This window comes from Euprymna scolopes, chromosome 46 (genome assembly GCF_053919585.1).
Source record: "Euprymna scolopes isolate OS-2025 chromosome 46, ASM5391958v1, whole genome shotgun sequence".
NCBI lineage: Eukaryota > Metazoa > Mollusca > Cephalopoda > Sepiida > Sepiolidae > Euprymna > Euprymna scolopes.
In genome coordinates this window covers 138,587,366-138,607,462 of record NC_136527.1, presented here as the reverse complement: position 1 = coordinate 138,607,462, position 20,097 = coordinate 138,587,366, and the positions used below count along the sequence as shown (strand labels likewise).

Genomic DNA, 20,097 nt, shown 5'->3' with positions numbered 1-20,097 from the left:
GCCCAGAAATTTGGCTGTTAAGGGGATAAAGTTCAACGATTTGACCTTTGAAAACTCTACCAAACTCCTCCAACAATTTTGGGTCTACACAATTCAAATTTTTAATATCGGCTCCTTGAACATGGATCTAACTTAGTAACTTGATTTGAGCCCAAAACAATAAATGTTAAGGGGTCATAATAGGGGTCAAAGTTAAAAAATAATTGACCGCTTTTTTTTTTTTTTTGCTCAACATATACCTCCAAACACCCGGGCAATGCCAGGCTGAAATGCTAGTATTAATATAGAATCGTGATTTCAAAAGTAAAAACTAAAAAAAAGTGTTTGAGTGCCATCAGTTAGAATTGAAACTGAAATCAAAACTTTAGCATTCAAAGTTGGTGACGTTACTACTGTACAAACGTGACACGCATATAAACTAAGAAGTAGAATGCATAACAATATTTTCAATTTTTGACTATTTTAATCAGCTAAACTGCAATTTTGACATGTGCCCCTACCTTAGCGGTATAAGTGCTAATTCAGTATTTTATCCATAATCAAAATCTATATATATATATAAAAGCGAAAATGTGTGTGTATGTATGTTCACTTTTTGTGTATGTCCGAGAAAGGCTTTTTTCGCCGAGCTTCTCTGTAGGCTCGCTCCTTCTTAAAACTTTTTATATGCTGTCTAGATGATAATATGTACGACTTAACAACAGGGGGGGGGGAAGGTTGCATGTGTATTTAATTTGCCTGACTTTTAAACGCTATTTTTTCTAGAGTTTTAGATTGCCGCGTGTCCTTCATGACAAGATGGCTTCTACGCATGCGTCAACATGCACAAAAGATGTTGTAACTTGAATTCGTTTAAATATTATAAAAACCGACCTACATTCGCCCATGCGTCCATAGCATAATGATTAAGTGACAGCAGGTTCAATCTCAGTTATCAGATATGTGTTTTTTTTTAATTTTTAGACTTTTAATATTGAAACAAGGTTATTTATACCATTTTTTTTCTTTACACTGTTTTTTTTTTTGTTTTTTTTCTGAACATGTTCATTTTTTTTTCTTTTATTTTGGTTTTTGTTCATCCGATATTTTTGATTTTTTTATGTTCGTTGGTTGTTTTTTTTTGTTTTGGTTTTTCCGATTTTTTAAGAAGTTTAAACAGGGTTATTACTTAGCTTATTCTTTAACCTCCCCCCCTCGTACACACACACCACCTCCGCTAGTCTATATATGTAAAAGTGAAAATGTGTGTGTGTATATATGTTCGCTTTTTGTGTATGTCCATTAAACTTTTTATATCACATCTAAATCATAATATCTATGAGTTAACAACGGGGGTCACCTGTCTATTTAATTTGCCTGACTTTGAAATGTTAAATATTCCACATTTTTTTATCGCCACGTGTTGCTTTCGTTTTTTGGTATAAAAAAAGCGAAACTCGATTCAAATATCTAGCTGGCCCACAGCCAGTGATCTCCAGAAAGCAATGTAACATTTGGTCAATGTCGGCTTTTTCATATCGGACAGTTGCTTTCATTTCGAGACACTCCCCTAATAAATGAGGGTAAAAGCTGTCCCGCACAAAATCTTAACTGCTGAACAGCCATTGCTTACATCATGTTTCAAGGTCAAACATCACGCGAATTAACTTCCTCGCACCTGTCAATTTCACTTTATAATTGTTAACTTTACGCGCTTATCAATTCCTCTCCCCTCGTTGCCGAGATGGTTAGGAGTCGCTGTTTTTCCCTTTCATTTCCACCTTCGTGTCAAGGCTTTGTAGTTCATTTGTTAACTTATATGGAACGGCTCATCAGAAACTTGTTTATGTTAGACTTGAAGACAACCATATTGTAGTCAGCTGGAAAGCAAGAAAACGGAAGACAATTCCACAGGCGTGCAGTTCTAAGAAAGAAGCTTTGCTCATGGAATCTACGTTTACGTTTAGGAACAGATAAAGAGTGGGGGAAATTATTGATAGTGTTTACAGCTAGACGAGTGTTTCTTGTGAAAGTTTGGCGAGGGGGTACCATAGATTGAAGCTCAGTCAAACACTTTCCATGAAAATAACAATAAAGCAGAGACAAACTCGCAACATCTCTTCTGTGAGAAAGAGGTTGCAGAGAAGAGAAAAGGACATCTTGTTACGAGGCTACAAAGTCTATTTTGAACTCTATCAAGGCAGGACAAGTCCTTTCTAGCAGCTCCTGCCCAGATGTGGCAACAGTACTCCATCCTTGGACATACCTGGCTCTTATATAGATAGAGAATTGCATCAGCAGTGAGATATCTACTGGATCGATAGAAGGATCCCACCATTTTTCCAGCGGCCTTGGCAGTGGATTTAATGTATGTGTTCCATTTCAGATCAGGAATAAAGGTCAAGCCCAGAAGCTTGTCAAAACATGAGGCCTCCCCAAGACGAGAGCCATTCATTTCAATTGATGCCAGATGTAGATCAGAATGTTGATGATGTAAAGAGAAAAGCTTGGTTTTAGATGCATTAAAAGTAACAAGCCACCTCTTTCCCCGTTGTATCACTTGCTCTTATCCTCGAGTGGCTTTCAAGCCTTGATAAATGGCGACTATAATAACCTACGATAAGTTTTTTTTTATTTACTTTTTTATTTTCACCCCAAACAAGGCACAGTGCCATTTTGATGTCGGGGGGCTACTATCTGGGACATAATTTGCAAGGATACTATGTAGGGAGTTGAGCAGCAAGATGACTGTTTACATTACAGTTAAACTTCTGCATGTCAGTATAGTCGGGGGAAGCAGGAACCCAGAAGGGAATTCCAAAGTCTAGCAGTTCTGGAGAAGAAACTATTAGAGTAGACGGTTTTCTTACATCTAGGGATCTCTACTGGGTAGGGGTGGGATTTTGCTGCTAGTTGGGTTTATCGAGGGGGTACAAGAGCTTGTAGAAGGCCTAAAATCTGAAAAATAAAAACAAAAAAAACAGTGAACATGAAAAATAACGGAGACCGACAGATGTAGACGAGGCCCTCTTCCATCATTCCATGCTTATCGTATGCAAGCTTGAACAGCCCGCTCTGAGCACTCTATTTTTTTCAAAGTGAATATACCGGCCGCCGCGGACACTCGGTTAAGAGCACCCTTGGAGGAGAAACCGCCGACCGCACACGCGCGCAGACAAGACACGAAGTAGGGACTCGGAGCGAACCGGGGTGCATAAATAACCCTGTTTCAATATTTAAACTTAAAAAAAAGACATCTCGCATCACGATTTGAACTTACAACCTTTAGATAATGATGCCGCACTTTAATCAACTGAGCTAAGAGGACGTTGACAAAATTGTGTCATGCTCTCTACCGATCCAAGTTATGACAGCAGGACCATTGCCAGCGCCTTCAAAATGCAAATCGGGATGGTTCAACACTACAGGTTGATGAAAACTAAGTTTTTGACACAGTTATGTTCTTTGTAGTTTCAAGTGAGGGCTACATCATGCCATCTCACATCTTCGAAGTCGGCTTGAAAGTCAACACCAAAGGGATGATTCCCTGGATCAGTCAAGTGGCCGCTGGCAGACCTTGCTTGGCCTCAGGAGGAGTGTTACGACTTTGTATCCTTCTCTCACTGGCCCCTCCAACCTAAACCCTACTTTGTTTGAGAACATCACCAACTTCACCTCCCACAACACCAAAGCCAGCCTGATCGCCGCCATCTGCGGAGTATTCCCCGAGCTCTCACCAGCACTTGTGGAAAAGGTATGCTCCCAGTTCCGGACCCATATCGAGGCGGTGATTGAGGCTGAAGGCGGCTACATTGAATAGATGTCAGCTCTACTACATGATTAAGTTATCTGAATTGATTTTCAATAAAAGTTTATCAAGGCGGTGATTGAGGCTGAAGGCGGCTACATTGAATAGATGTCAGCTCTACTACATGATTAAGTTATCTGAATTGATTTTCAATAAAAGTTTATCAAGGCAGTGATTGAGGCTGAAGGCGGCTACATTGAATAGATGTCAGTTCTACTACATAATTAAGTTATCTGAATTGATTTTCAATAAAAGTTTATCAAGGCGGTGATTGAGGCTGAAGGCGGCTACATTTAGTGTTGAGCGGCACTTTTATCATTCCATCTTGTAGAGAATCGTTTTATTTTTTTGGAGGGAGGAGGCTTAACCCTATTTTAAACTAGAGGAATGCACTTCCCAAACAGTCTTAATCTTCCATTTTTTTCCGTATATATTAATTTTTACCATTTTTACTGGTGCCATTATTACCGGGCACCGTTGGCTAACACTTTGTGTTGTGGTGGCAACCACTTATTTGCATATGTGAATAACATAACACTATAAATGGCAAGCCTAGGTTGGCCTTGGTGTGTCTTACTCAAATGCCACCAGAAGTGACGCTGAAGAGCGTACATGTCCTCCCACCAAGACTCTCTGACTCGACACCGTCATTTGTACATATTGTAAATATACCTTTTCTTTAATACACTTATTATTGCGTTATCTTGTTGTTTGCGTCTTCATTGTATTTCCTTACTAATTATTGTTCAACCTTGCAACCACAACACTTTGTAAAAAAAAAAAAAAGAGATAAATAAATGTTTGAAATGAAAAAAGTGTGAAAGTCGGTAGAGGGGAGGACCATAGATTGGAGCTCAGGCTCGCAATGTCACTTCTGAGGTTGCAGAGAAGACAAAAGGGCATCTCCCATTAGGCTGGTCCTGGATATGAGGCCTCAGCTTGCGGACTTTGGGGAGTGTGGAGCCACTCTTTAATTACCATTGCTCCCAGGTCCACTCTGACCCCGAGTGGTAGTAAGGGTCCCAACTATGGGTTAAATAGAAACAGACTTGAAAACAACAAATGTATTCTATTAAAAAATCCACAATAAATAGAGAAGTAGTCAACCACCTCAGCAGAAATAACCTTCTTAGCGACACGCAATATGGTTTCCGTTCTGCTAGATCTACTGCAGATGTGCTAAGGGTTATATCTCATAGGATTAGTGAATCTCTCGACAAAGGCTTCATTTCTCGGGCAATTGCTCTTGACATATCAAAGGCCTTCGATAAGGTTTGGCATAAAGGCCTACTACACAAGATTTCCAGCTTCGAAATCTTTGGATTCGGCATTAAATAACCCGAAAAGGGTTGATATGCCGTAAAACAAAAACAACCAACCAACCCACTAGGCTACAAAGTCTATTTTGAACTCTGTCATGGCAAGATAAAGTGCTTCTAGCAGCTCCTGCCCAGATGTGGCAGCAGTACTCCATCATTGGACGTACCTGGCTCTTATATAGATAGAGAATTGCATCAGCAGTAAGATATCTACTGAAGCGGTAGAACGATCACACCATTTTTCCAGCAACGAATATGATGTAGATGTTCCATCCCAGATCAGGAGTAAAGGTCAGACCTAGAAGTTTCCGCAAGACTTGGCTCTTATACAGGTAGAAAATTGCATCAATTGGAGCGGTAGAACAATCCCACCATTTTTCCAGGAACGGATTTGATGTAGGTGTTCCATCCCAGATCAGGAGTACCTAGAAGTTTCCCCAAGACGAGAGCCATTCGTTTCGATTGATGCCAGATAGGGATCAGAGCAGTGATGATGTAAAAATAGAAGCTTAGTTTTAGATGCATAAAAATTAACCTGCCACCTCTTTCCCCATTACACAGCATGATCAAGATCAGAGAGAAAGTGTTACCATAGATGGTAGTGTCATCAGCATAAATGTCAACGAATGATTTAAGTATGTGTTTTGGAAGATCATTAATGTAGATCAGGAAGAGAGTTGGGCCCAGAATGGACTCCTGAAGGACTCCAGCATTAATACTGTGAGCTTCTTATTTCTGCCCATCAACCACTACTCTTTTTTTTTTACACAGTGATTACCACTTATCAAGGTCCGGAAGCCACTCAGGGATAAGGGTTATTGCAAGTACATTACGTTAGTGTGGAGATTTGATGAAGTGTTTACTTAAGGGGGCGGTTCATTAGGAATTTGTTTACATTGGACTTGAAGACATCCAAGTTGTAGTCCGTTGGGAAGCAGGCAGACGGAATAGAGTTTCACAGGCGTGCAGTTCTAAGAAAGAAGCTTTGTTCATGGAATCCGCGTTTTGATTTAGGCACAGATACAGAGTGGGGGAAATTTTTCAGTGGATTCAGCTAGACGGGTGTTTTTCGTGAAAGATTGGCGAGGGGGGGACCAGAGATTGGAGTTCAGATGAGCACCTGCCATGGAAATAACGATAAAATAAGGATAGGCTCGCAACGTCTCTTCTGTGGGAGAGAGGTTGCAGGGTAGAGAAAAGGGCATCCCCCACTAAGCCACGAAGTCTATTTTGTACTCTGTCAAGGCAGGATAGGCTGTTTTTAGCAGCTCTTGTCCAGATATGGCAACAGTATTCCATCCTTATGAACCTATCAGAGAGAAATGATTTAATAATTGAAAAATCATTTCCAACTTTATCGTAGCTGGAGATCTTGTGAAGTAGACCTTTATGCCATACCTTATCAAAGGCCTTTGATATGTCAAGAGCTTGTAGCTATTCTGTACTTTCACCTAACAAATTTATAAACAAAAGATGGTACATACGAGATCAGTCTGAAACAATATTTAGATAGCCATTATTAACATGCGGAGGAAATGGTGTTTTGTAACTACTTTGTACTTTCACCTAACAATTTCATAAACACAAGTTACCGTAATACTTGAATTTTACATAAAAATAACAACATGCTGACCATGAACGCAAAGATGAGGATATATCAAGCTTGTGTCCTCAGCATCTTACTCTACTGCAATGAGACATGGATCCTCTACAAGCATCAAGAGCGCAATCTAAGAAAGATCTTAGGCATTTCATGGCAAGATAGCGTTCCAAACAAAGATGTTCTTGCCAAAGCAAATCTTCCAAGCATATTTGCCCTCCTCTCCTAGAGACACCACCTCTTTCCCTATTGAACCACGATTTCTTTTATCTCAATACCAAAATCAACAGTCTAGACCATTCTTGTAATGACATTTTTCTTGTTGATTGTGGTCTGATGCTGATCCTGTGTAGTTCTAGGAGGTCCATCCTCCCAAGCTTTGCCTTGTCTCTTTGAGAAGGGGTTACTTCGTTGCAAATCATCCCAGACGCCCCTACCAGGGAATGCTAATGAGGTTGTCAAGACATTTTTTGCAAGTCAGAGTGCTCCTTCTAGGGGGCGATAACTCTTCAGTCTCACTTTCCAAGTCTTGTACAGTTTAGGAGGTCCACCCTCCCAAGCTTTGCCTTCTCTCTTTGAGAAGGGGCTAGGCTATTGTTAATCGTCTGAGGCGCCTGTACTGGAGAATGCCGACAGGGTTGTCTAGGCATTTTTTGCACGTCAGAGTGCTCCTTCTTGGGGGCGCAGACTCTTCAATCCTATTTTCTGAGCCTTCTGTCACATCTCCTCGCCGTGGGAGGGAAATAAATAACTTTAAGACAATAATTTTCTGGTTCACATTAAAGATGCATTAAAAGTAACCAGCCACTCCTTTCCACATTTTACTACGTGCTCAAGATCAGAGGAGAGAGAATCGGAGAGAACTTGGTCGTTTACAGTCTTTGATTTGCTACCATAGATCATAGTGTCATCAGCATAAATGTCTATGAATGATGTAAGAATGTGATTTGGAAGATCATTAATATAGATCAGGAAGAGAGTTGGGCCCAGGATGGACACCTGGAGGACTCTAGCATTAATACTGTGAGCTTCTGATTTCTGCCCATCAACCACTGCTCTTATGAACTTATCAGAGAGAAATGATTTAATAATTGAAAAGACATTTCCAGTTATACTGTAGCTAGAAATCTTGTGAAGTAGGTCTTTGTGCCCTACCTTATCGAAGGCCTTTGATATGTCAAGAGAAATTACCCTAGAAAGGAAGCCTTTGTTGAGAGATTCACTAATCCTATGAGATATAATTGTAAGCACATCTACTGTAGATGTAGCTGGAGATTTTGTGGAGTAGAAAATATATATATATATATATATATATATATATATATATATATATATATATATATATATAATGACCCCCAACTGCTTTTTCTAAAGCTTATTAAAACCTATGAAAATCCGTTTTTTCTTAACAACTTTGGTTTTATAAGAAATATAAAATCCTGGAGTTTATTATGTTTAAAACAGAATAGTATAATGCTTTTCTATAATTTTAAATAGAATTTGAAGTTTTTAATTAAAAAAAACAAATGCGTTTAACCCATTTTTCGCAGAATGTAAAGAAAATATAAATATTCTTTAAAAGGTTTTCGAATCAACTTTTTTGTCTAAATAAAAATATGCAAAAACATGTTAGAATAGACCTTTATGCCAAGAGTGAATACACAAGAGAGAGAGGGAGAGTGTATGAAGGTAAAAGAGAGGGTGTGTGTGTGTGTGTGAAGGCAAGAGAGAGAGAGAGAGTGAAGGCAGGCAAGAAAGAAAGAGACAGAATGTAGGCAAGAGAGAGAGAGAGAATGGAGGCAAGAGAGAGAGACAGAATGTAGGCAAGAGAGAGAGAGAATGTAGGCAAGAGAGAGAGAGAATGGAGGCAAGAGAGAGAGAGACAGAATGTAGGCAAGAGAGAGAGAGAGAGAGAGAGAGAATGGAGGCAAGAGAGAGACAGAATGTAGGCAAGAGAGAGAGAGACAGAATGTAGGCAAGAGAGAGAGAGAGAATGGAGGCAAGAGAGAGAGACAGAATGTAGGCAAGAGAGAGAGAGACAGAATGTAGGCGAGAGAGAGAATGGAGTCAAGAGAGAGAGAGAGAGAGAATGTAGGCAAGAGAGAGAGAGAGAATGGAGGCAAGAGAGAGAGAGAGAGAGAGAATGGAGGCAAGAGAGAGAGAATGTAGGCAAGAGAGAGAGAATGGAGGTGAGAGAGAGAGAGAATGGAGGCAAGAGAGAGAGAGAATGGAGGCAAGAGAGAGAGAGAATGTAGGCAAGAGAGAGAGAAGAGGTGAGAGAGAGAGAGAGAATGGAGGCAAGAAAAAATGAAGACAGCAAATGAAATTCCACAAACAAAGCTATAACTTTAAAACTCAAATTTTATTCACAAAATGAAATGAAAGTCCTTTGCAAAAACAGTGGCTGAATTTGCTATCCCTATGCATGGAGCCTTTAGTTATAAATAAAACTAACTTTAATTTGAACTGGATGGCTCTCGTCTGAGTGAGGCCCCGTGTTTTGACAAGCTTCTGGGTTTGACCTTTACTCCTGATCTGAAACATCTCGTCTTTTTTTTTAAATAAAAATAACTAGAGAGAGAGAGGGAGAGTGTATGAAGGGTAAAGAGAGGGTGTGTGTGTGTGTGTGAAGGCAAGAGAGAGAGTGAAGGCAAGCAAGAAAGAAAGAGACAGAATGGAGGTGAGTGAGGGAGAGAGAGTGGAGGCAAGAACATAGGTAGATTGTAGTGTTTATTTGTTGTAAACGTACCCGACAGCCTATAAATGTCGACATTTCCAATGTGAATGGTAAGTTGGACTTATGTAAAAAATAACAAAAAGATATACCAAACTGACGTTTTCTTTTAAAAATGGAATTATTTCCCTTTCATTATTAACTTTTTATATATATATATATATATATATATATATAAGTACAATTGTTGAATGTTACTGTTTTGATTATATTCGTTTTGGGGGCACAATTAAAAAATTAAGAAAGATTAAAACTGAGCGAAATTTAAGTTTCCGTTCCATATTTACAACAACCGTAAAACGGCGCATACTCAGCAAGTTTTATCGTAATTTATAAGCAAATGAAATTCCACAAACAAAACCATACCTTTAAAACTCAAATTTTATTCACAAAATGAAATGAAAGCCCTTTGCAAAAACAGTGGCTGAATTTGCTATCCCTATGCATGGAGCCTTTAGTTATAATTCCTTTGTGGGCATGTTAGTTCGTTTATAATTTAATTGTAAAAAAAAACATCTCGTCTTTTTTTTTTTTTAATAAAACTAACTTTAATTTGAACTTTCAACAAACTTTTACAGACATAAAAAATAACTTTATAGATATTTTATAATAATTTTTTAAAAATATATTTAACGAAAAGTTTTTTTTATCATTTAAGTGTTGAATAAAATTTCAAAATGATAAATGATGAAAAAAAAAAGTATCTCGAAAAAAAAAAACACCTCGTCTTTTTTTTTTGTTTTTAAATAAAACTTTAATTTTTAAATTTCGATGTTTGAAAAACCGTCCATAATATTATAATTAATATCATTATAAAAGTTCTATTTTTGTTTGATAAAAAGAATAAAACAGTTAATAAATACAATACAAAACAACAACAAAAAAAAAACAATCCATTAAGTTCAAATAAAGACTGTTTGAATAAAACTTACAAAAAAAAGGTTCATTCTATCCATAGATAAAAATATGTCTGACGTCACTTCCGTCAAATGGCTTTGTACATAAAGGAAGGCCCATCTACACCATTACCCGTGATATTTTCTTTCTAAGTCGCATGCATCGTACATATTTTTCAGTTAAATCCAAAAATTTGGTGTGTGTGTGTGTGTGTATGTATTATGTTTATTTTTACAAAAAGCAAAAACATGTAAATAACATTTACAGATAAACACATTTTGTTCATTCTGATATAATAAGACTTGGACGCCAATATTACGTTTCTAACGTCTAAAATCTCAAGGGAAATAACTCTTATTAACTTTGAAATCAAATGCTTTTAAATGCAGGGGTTTGAAAATATAATACTTTGGTCAATGAGAAGTTATGGAGAAATCTTTATATTGACCTAAAATCCAGTTTTTTTAATTGACGCTGGGTACGGCCTTTTTTTAAGTTTCTTTAGGCTAGAACGACGTCCGTCAAAGATTATTGGACTTCAAACGAATCGTTAGCTCAGAGGTTAACAAATATTTACGAAACGGACTCGATTGCGAGCGGCGCGTCGTTTTATACAGAATTTTATTATTCTAGATTTTTCTTATTAAGTTAAAAAAAAGAACACTTTCTCGAATGTCTATTTATTAATATATCCGTTTTTTTTTTTTTTTACAGGTTTTCACACTGGACAAACATGTGGGATACATGAATACATTGTCATCAAAAAGTGCTCGATATCCCAAGAGTAGCAGGTGTCTTCAAACGCAACTTAAGTTCTTTTATTTGTTTCATATGGCCCAGGGTAACGCTGGGTAGCCCTGCTGGTGTGTTGTAAGCTTACATCACAAGAGTATATTAAAGATATAGTAAGACAACTCCAATCTCTGGTCCCGCCCTCACCAATCTTTCACGAAAAACACCCGTCTAGTCGAATCCACTGTGAAAAATTTCCCCCACTCTTTATCTGTGCCTAAATCAAAACGCGGATTCCATGAACAAAGCTTCTTTCTTAGAACTGCACGCCTGTGGAACTCTGTTCCGTCTGCCTGCTTCCCACCTGACTACAACTTGGATGTGTTCAAGTCCAATGTAAACAAATTCCTAATGAACTGCCCCTTTAAGTAAACACTTCATCAAATCTCCACACTAACGTAATGTATTTACAATGACCCTTATTCCTGAGTGGCTTCCGGGCCTTGATAAGTGGTGACCACTGTGTAAAAAAAAAAAGAAAAGACAATCCATGGTAAGTGCTCGTCTGAGCTTCAATCTATGGTACCCCCCTTGCTTGACTTAAAAAAAAAAACACTCATCTAGCTGAAACCACTACCAATAATTTCTCCTACTCTTTATCTGTGCCTAAACCTAAACGTAGATAATATTGATTTTACTTGGAATTCGATATTTTGAAGTTCGCTGTAATAATGGAGAAGCACCCACATTTTCTAACCAGTCGATGGTGGCCACGTTGCTAAGCATAATTCATAAATTTTATTGCAAGGACCAAAAAGATATATCAAAGCAATCCGCTAGGCTGATGCTGCCAGATCAGGCTGTCTGAAGATACTGACTTTTTGAGATAAAGTTCCCCCACCATTGATTTTTTTTTTCTATTCCCTTTCGCAAAACTTAATTATGTTTCCCCCTTTACTTTTGTCCATTTTTTCTTTACAAAACAACCAAACCAAACACAGTGAATAAATATTTCACCAAAAAATGACAGCTACCTTTTACAGTTCTTGAAAAATTCCATGAAACTGAATCAAATAAATATACAAAAACTTCTGCAGTTTAGAGACTCTTTTCTGTATCAGCGAATTTGTTTTTAAATAAAAATGCATAAAAGACTCCTTTCGGAAACGGCACTAACCCTATGTGGGTTTAACTAGCTTCCTCCAAAAGAGGAAGTTCCATGGGGTTATGAAATTCATAAGCGGTCCCCAGTTGCATGTATATCCCCGTTAGGGGAGATGACGACTAGGCTTTTGCAACTTTTTGCAGGGAGGTGTCGACGTCCTCCTACATACAGCGCCAGGAATTCCCAAATTGGTCACCCATTTTATTAATAACCATGCTCGACGTTGTTTAACTTTGGTGATCTCATGGGAATCGGTGCGTCAACGTATATATATATATATAATAAAAGGACTCCTTTTGTCACATCTTGAAAACATTCCTGGAACTCTCTTATATAATAATTTTTATCCAGGAAGTTTAAAATAAATTAATGTTTGGTATTATTAATATGTAATTTTATTGCACTATTTTCCTATATGTCTGCAATAGTTTCCTTGATATTACAATTCTTGAACATTTATGTTAACTTAATGGAATATATAAAAAAAAAAAACAACTTGCTTCCAAAAGGCATACCAGCAAAAAAACTCCTGACATATTATCATATCTTGAAAACATTCCTGAAAGTGTCCGCTTCACGATAATTGTGAATGTTATATCATCATTACTAGCATTTGAGTCTGGCGTTGTCTGGGTGTTTGGAGGTGTATGTTGAGCAAAAAAAAAAAAAAAAGCGGTCAATTTTTTTAACTTTGACCCCTATTATGACCCCTTGATATTTATTGTTTTGGGCTTAAATCAAGTTATTAAGTTAGATCCATGTCCAAGGAACCTATATCTAAAATTTCAAGTGTTTAGACCCCAAATTGTCGTAGGAGTTTGGTAGAGTTCTCAAAGGTCAAATCGTTGAACTTTGATCCTTTAACAGCCAAATTTCTGTCCGAAAACGGATTACAAAGATTTTCCCAAATCTCAGTACCCCCGTATATCAAATTTTGAGTCTGTAGACTTAAAATTGACAGAGTTATTGCGTAGGGAAATGTACATAGACACACACACAGACACGATCACTTTTATAGACATATAGATTATTATTCAGGAAGCATTTCAACGAAGATGCTGACAGCTTTATTTTAAAGTATGAACAATTTAGAATATATATAAGAATATATACATATATACCAAAAAAATTTGAAGCACAAATATCAAATATTTAACCACAGACATAAAAAAAGATAACACAAAAAAATATTCAAGCGCAAACATAAAAATACAAGCAGAAACAAAAACATAGATTGAAGCTCAACCCTTGCCAAACTGTCACAAGAAACACTCGTCTAGCTGAAAACACTATCAATAATTCACCCCACTATTTATCTAAACCTAAACGTAGATTCCATGAACAAAGCTTCTTTCTTAGAACTGCACACCTGTGGAATTGTCTTCTGTTTTCCTGCTTTCCAGCTAACTACCATATGGTTGTCTTCAAGTCCAACATAAAGAAGTTCTTGATGAGATGTTCCACTTAAATTAACAAATTTACCGAATTTCCATTACTGACGATTACTATATTGTCGAATTGACTACTGTACACTCTTAACTCTTATCAAGATCAGAGAGTAAGTGTTACCATAGATGGTAGTGTCATCAGCATAAATGTCAACGAATGATTTAAGTATGTGTTTTGGAAGATCATTAATGTAGATCAGGAAGAGAGTTGGGCCCAGGATGGACTCCTGAAGGACTCCAGCCTTAATACTGTGAGCTTCTGATTTCTGCCCATCAACCACTACTCTTATGAACCTATCAGAGAGAAATGATTTAATAATTGAAAAGACATTTCCAACTTTATCGTAGCTGGAGATCTTGTGAAGTAGACCTTTATGCCATACCTTATCAAAGGCCTTTGATATATCAAGAGCTTGTAACTATTCTGTACTTTCACCTAACAATTTTATAAACAAAAGATGGTACATACGAGATCAGTCTGAAATAATAATATTCAGATAGCCATTATTAACTTGCCAAACTTTCACAAGAAACACTCGTCTAGCTGAAAACACTATCAATAATTCGCCCCACTCTTTATCTGTGCCTAAACCTAAACGTAGATTCCATGAACAAAATTTCTTTCTTAGAACTGCACGCCTGTGGAATTGTCTTCCGTTTTCCTGCTGACTACCATATGGTTGTCTTCAAGTCTAATGTAAACAAATTCTTGATAAGCCGTTCCACGTAAGTTAACAAATTTACCGAATTTCCATTACTAACGATTGCTATATTGTCCAATTGACTACTGTACACTCTTTAACCCTTATCCTCGAGTGGTCTCTTGCCTTGATAAGTGGTGGTGCCTATGTAAAAAAAAAATATTCAGGAAGTATTTCATGCTGACAGTTTTATTTTAAATTCTTGAAAAGTTTTTTTTTAATGAACCTTAATGAAATTCTAAAGAAAAAAAAGGAAGCACGAACAATCAAGAAGCCGTTTTCTATTGAAGTTTACAGATAAATGTCTTTATCAAAAGGATTTTAACTACTGCTATATTTACAATTTGTGAGCATTTTATTATATAAAAGTTAACTTGCTTCTAAAAGACATACAAACAGAAAAAACGCCTGACATTTTAGCAAATTTAAAAAATATTCCTGAAAGTGTCTGCTATATGAAAATTCTCAATTTTTTTTATTATTATTATTATTTGTAAACATTTCTTTAAACAAAATATATCTAAAAAAACAATTTGATTCCAAAATACATATAAGCAGAAACAAAATGTCAAAAGAATATTAATAATAAAAACTATGGAGACACAAATATACAAAACATGGAACTATGGAAGCACAAACAAAAAAATATATGAAAGAAGAAACAAAAACTATGGAAGCATAAACACAAAAATACATGAAAGAACAAAGAAAAACTATGGAAGCACAAACACAAAAAACTATGAAAGTACAAACATGAAACTATGGAACCACAAACAAAAAATATATAAAAGAATAAACAAAAACTATGGAAGCGTAAACACAAAAATACATGAAAGCACAAACATAAAAACCATGGGAGCATAAACACAAAAATATATGGAAGTAAACACATAAAAAGAAGTTTTTTTTCTTAAGAATATATATAAAGAACATATATAAAAAATACTATGGAAGCACAAACATAAAAAGCTATGGAAGTACAAACAAAAATATATATGGAAGCACAAACAAGACTTTTTCTTTCAGAAGCACACACATAAAAAAACTATGGGAGCACAAACATAAAAAAGACATTTTCTTAGGAATATATATTAAAAATATATTTAAAAAATGCAAAGATAAAAAACTATGGAAGCACAAGCATAAAAAAAGACTTTGTTAAGAATATATATAAAGAAACAGAAACACACACATAATAAATTATGGAAGCACAAACATGAAAAACTATGAAAACACATACATAAAAAAAAGACATTTTCTAAAGAATATTTATTAGATATATATATAATAAACACAAACATAAAAAACTATGGAAGCACAAACAAAAAAAATTATGGAAACATAAAAAAGAAGACATTTTCTTAAGAATATATATTAAGAATATATAAAAAAAAATATACATAAAACTATGGAAGCAGAAACAACTGAGAAGCCATTTTCATGTGACGTTTGCAAACGCACATTCACCACAAAGTCTGATCTAGCCCGGCACGCCCGAATCCACACACGGGAGAAACAATACTCCTGCGAAGTCTGCGGGTACCTGTTTGCTCGGAAATCCGACCTTATGTGTCATGTCCGAACACATACGGGTGAAAAACCTTTCGCCTGCGACCGATGCAAGTCATCGTTTGCTCAAAAGTCGACGTTGATCCAACATGTCAGAACACACACTGGTGAGAAGCCTCATTCGTGCAACGTCTGCAAGTCGGCGTTTCTAAAAAAGTCAGATCTGGTCCGGCATACCCGGACCCATACAGGAGAGCGACCGTTCTTCTGCGAGATGTGCGGGAATTCTTTTGCGGAAAAATCGAGCCTTGTGCAACATATTCGAACACACACAAAGGAAAAGCCTTACGGGTGCGAAATATGCGAGTCGTGCTTCTCGCAAAAGTCGCGGCTAGTGCTGCACATGCGAACTCACACAGGAGAAAAGCCTTATAGATGCGAGACTTGCGGGACATGTTTCGCTCTAAAGTCGCACCTCATGTTGCATATGCGGACTCATACAAAAGAAAAACCATACTCGTGTGACATCTGCCTGTTTGCGTTTTCCCGGAAGTCAAACCTAGTCCGGCATATGAGGACACACACTGGAGAAAAACCGTTTTCCTGTGCCAGCTGCGAGTCATCGTTCTCCCAGAAGTCACACCTCCTGCACCACATGCGACTGCACAACGATGACAACCCGTATGCATGCAACATCTGCGATTTCACGTTTGTCAAAAAATTAATGCTCGTCCAACATATGAAACTACACGCAGGGGAGCAACTGTACTCGTGCGAGGTCTGCACCTCTTCATTCTCGCATAAATCGAGCCTCGTGCAGCACATGCGCATCCACAGCGGTGAAAAGCCGTACGAGTGCAGCGTTTGTCATTCTTCGTTCTCCCGTAACTCGAGCTTACAGCGTCATATGAGAACACATACTGGAGAGAAACCATATTCATGTGACGTTTGTGGGTCGGCTTTCTCACAAAAGTCGCACTTGGTCGAACATTTGCAAATACACGCCCGGAAGAACCGACTTTTAAAGGGCATGGAAGTTCCTTTAGTTGCAACTGAAAATAAAACATAAAACAATGTCTCATTGTACGCAAAAAACAAAATAAACAATATCTCATTTGACGCCAGAATTGTGATAAAAAACATCTTTGACTCTACGAGCCACAAATTATATAAACAAGGTTATAAATGTGCGCTGAATAATGGAATTCCGGGACGACAATGGGTGATCTGGAAAGTGAAGCTGTAGAAAGCGATGCAGTTGTTAATTGTTTAATCTGTCGAAACAGAGGGCGAGAGTATTGGTATTTGGTCGAACATTTTCAAATTCATGCCCAGAAGAACGGACTTCTAAAGTGCATGGAAGTTCCTTTAGATGCGGCCGAAAATAAAACAAAAAAAAACAATGTCTCCTTGTACACAAAAAAATTGTGATAAAAAGTATCTTACACACATTTAAGACATTATTAAAGAGAGAGAGAGAGAGAGAGCATGAAAGAACGAAAAAGGGAGAGTAAAAAAGAAAGGGAGAAAAATGAAAAGAAAGAGAGCAAGAGATAGAGAGAGCATCAAAGAAAGAGATAGAGAGCACAAAAGAAATAGAGGGAGATATCTTTTCTCTTACATGCAAGTCAGTCTGGTTTCCGATTTTGGACATAGCGGACATTGTTAAGAGAGAGAACATGGAAGAAAGGAAGAAAAATGGAAAGAAAGAGAGAGCATAGAAGAGAGGAAGAGAGAGCATGAATAGAAGAAAGTATTAAAAAGAGCATGAAAGAGGACAGAAAGACACATGCAAGTCAGTCTGGTTTCCGATTTTGGACATAGACATGGTTATGATTTCACAAAGATGTATTAGAAGAAAAAGGCATACAGACAAGTTAGTCATTTTTCGTTTTCCTGTAACTTTAGCTTACAGCACGTATGGGAACACACACTGGAGAGAAACCTTATTTGCAAAAGAAAATTGTGATAAAAAGTATCTTACACTCATAGAAGACATTATTAAAGAGGGAGAAAGCATGAGAGAAAGAAAGAGAGAGAGAGCACAAAAGAAAGAGTGCAAGATATCTTTTCTCTCACATGCAAGTCAGTCTGGTTTCCGATGCATTAGAAGAAAAAGGCGTAAAAGCAAGTGTGTCATTCTTTGTTCTCCCATAACTCGAGCTTATAACCTCATATGAGAACACGCACTGGAGAGAAACCATATTCACAAAAAAATTGTGATGAAAATATCTTACAGTTGTATTCATGAACACTAGACAACATGAGCCGTGTAACATTTTCATTTTCACATATATAAATGACGTTAAGATATTGTTTTGTTTTTGTTGAATAATGGGATACCCAGGGGAGGGGAGGTGGCAAGGGAAGCGATTATGAAATGTGTTTAATTATAAATCTTCACAAGATGATAGACAAAACATATTTCCTGATCTTCTTTGGGTGGAATGACGAAGACAACAGTTTGTAAATATTAAATGATGCTTTATTCATTCCAGCTGGATGATTGATGATGGTCAGGGATTCAAGCTTTTACGACTGCATGATCTCTTTCCCCACTCTCGCCTCCGAGAAGGCGTCAACTCTATCTAAGTCTCTGTCCGACTTTCGTCTACAATATATTGGAAATCTCCTTTCTTGATGACGTCAGAGGCGTGTCTTTGCCGCGTGGAATTTATTCACATAGATTTTACCTATGTATATCCAAACTCTTTTGGCAAACAATGAATTCCCAATTTGAATTGTTTAATACCTAACCTATTTTTAATCATCATTTCTAAACTCGTATTGTTCATTCTTTTAATATCCAGTTATTTGTAAAAGAGTAAACGATCGACTGATTTCCTAAATTAATTTAGCCATTGTTTTAACTGACATATTTAATATCCAGTTATTTCTAAAAGAATGAACGATCGACTGAATTCCTAAATTAAATATCTATCTCTGATATAAATAATATTTAGCTATTTGCACGAACAATGACAGTCGTTTTGCATTCGTAGGATTTCAGTATGTTTTCTTTTTAAACGTTTTCTTACTGGGTTCGATCCTAACCTTTTCCAAATATCATTTTCAACTTATCCAGTTTAATTACTGGGGTCTGTCTCTTTTCATAACACAACACTAGTATCCTTCTACCTGTGTTGGTAGAATGAGTCAGTAAAAGATAGCAACAACAAGGTTTTCCCGAAAAGAAGAGATGACCTCCTAGCAGGCTCTGAACTCCTTCGAATATTACATTTACAATGGATTTTTGCCAAGTACTCAAGCCACTACGCCATGGATCCTCGCGGTCCAATTCTCAATTCTTTCAATACACGGGTATATTCTTTTTTCTATTCATTATGTATGTGTGTATGTTTATGTATGTAATTAAAAGAACAAATTCTATGTAAGCAAAGTCTAAATAGCCCATTGATATAACGAGCTTAGAAGTTTATTCAATAAGTATGTGCGTATGTTTTTTTTTTCAAATTGGAATTATTTGAAAAAGCAATTCCACAAGCTCAGAAGATGATAATGAAATTTATATACTGTTTAAATCACGACGCCGACTGTGACAATTTTATGGAAGCAATATATATCCGTTGTAATAACGACACGAAGATAAACAGTTTACAAAATATAGATGGTGATTCTTTATTCATCAGCCAGCTGATGAAAGTGGTCAGGGATTCAAGCTTATAGCATCTTCACAAGATAATAGACAAAACATATTTCCCTTATCCTCTTTGGGTGGAATGACGCCGAAGACAACAGTTTGTAAATATTAAATGATTCTTTATTCATACCAGCTGGATGATTAATGATGGTCAGGGATTCAAGCTATTATGACTACATGGTCTCCTCTTCCCCCCCTTCGCCTCCTAGGGGTATCATCTCTCACTGTTGCTCTCTGACTCTTGTCTCCGACTCTGACTGTTTCTAACTCGAACCCTGTCTCAATATATTGGGAATCTCCTTTCTTGATGACGTCAGAGGTGTGATCAAACAATGCAACTCCCTCATGTTTCAAATTACATGTTAGTTTTTCACATGCATCTACACAAAGAAATTAAACAAAGGAAATTGTCTGCATCGGCGTTTCCATGTGTTTTTCAAGCATGCACAGATTTATTCCCATGGCTGTCATTTCTTTTTCAGTAGTTACTTTCTTCCAATTCGATTGTCGTCTGCTTACAGTTACAAACTAAAGCCGGATTAGC

At 37.0% G+C, this 20,097-nt stretch overlaps 1 protein-coding gene across 1 annotated transcript in view; it reads left to right on the top strand.

Annotated features, from left to right (window-relative positions):
- Window positions 1-18,206, top strand: part of LOC145271426 (uncharacterized) — a 50,248-nt gene extending 32,042 nt beyond the window's left edge. Inside the window, exon 2 of the mRNA XM_080126956.1 lies at window positions 11,052-18,206. Coding sequence (XP_079983082.1) covers window positions 15,792-16,961 — 1,170 coding nt within the window. The 5' untranslated portion in view covers window positions 11,052-15,791 and the 3' untranslated portion in view covers window positions 16,962-18,206. The remainder of the gene's footprint in view (window positions 1-11,051) is intronic.
- Window positions 18,207-20,097: the final 1,891 nt, after the last annotated feature.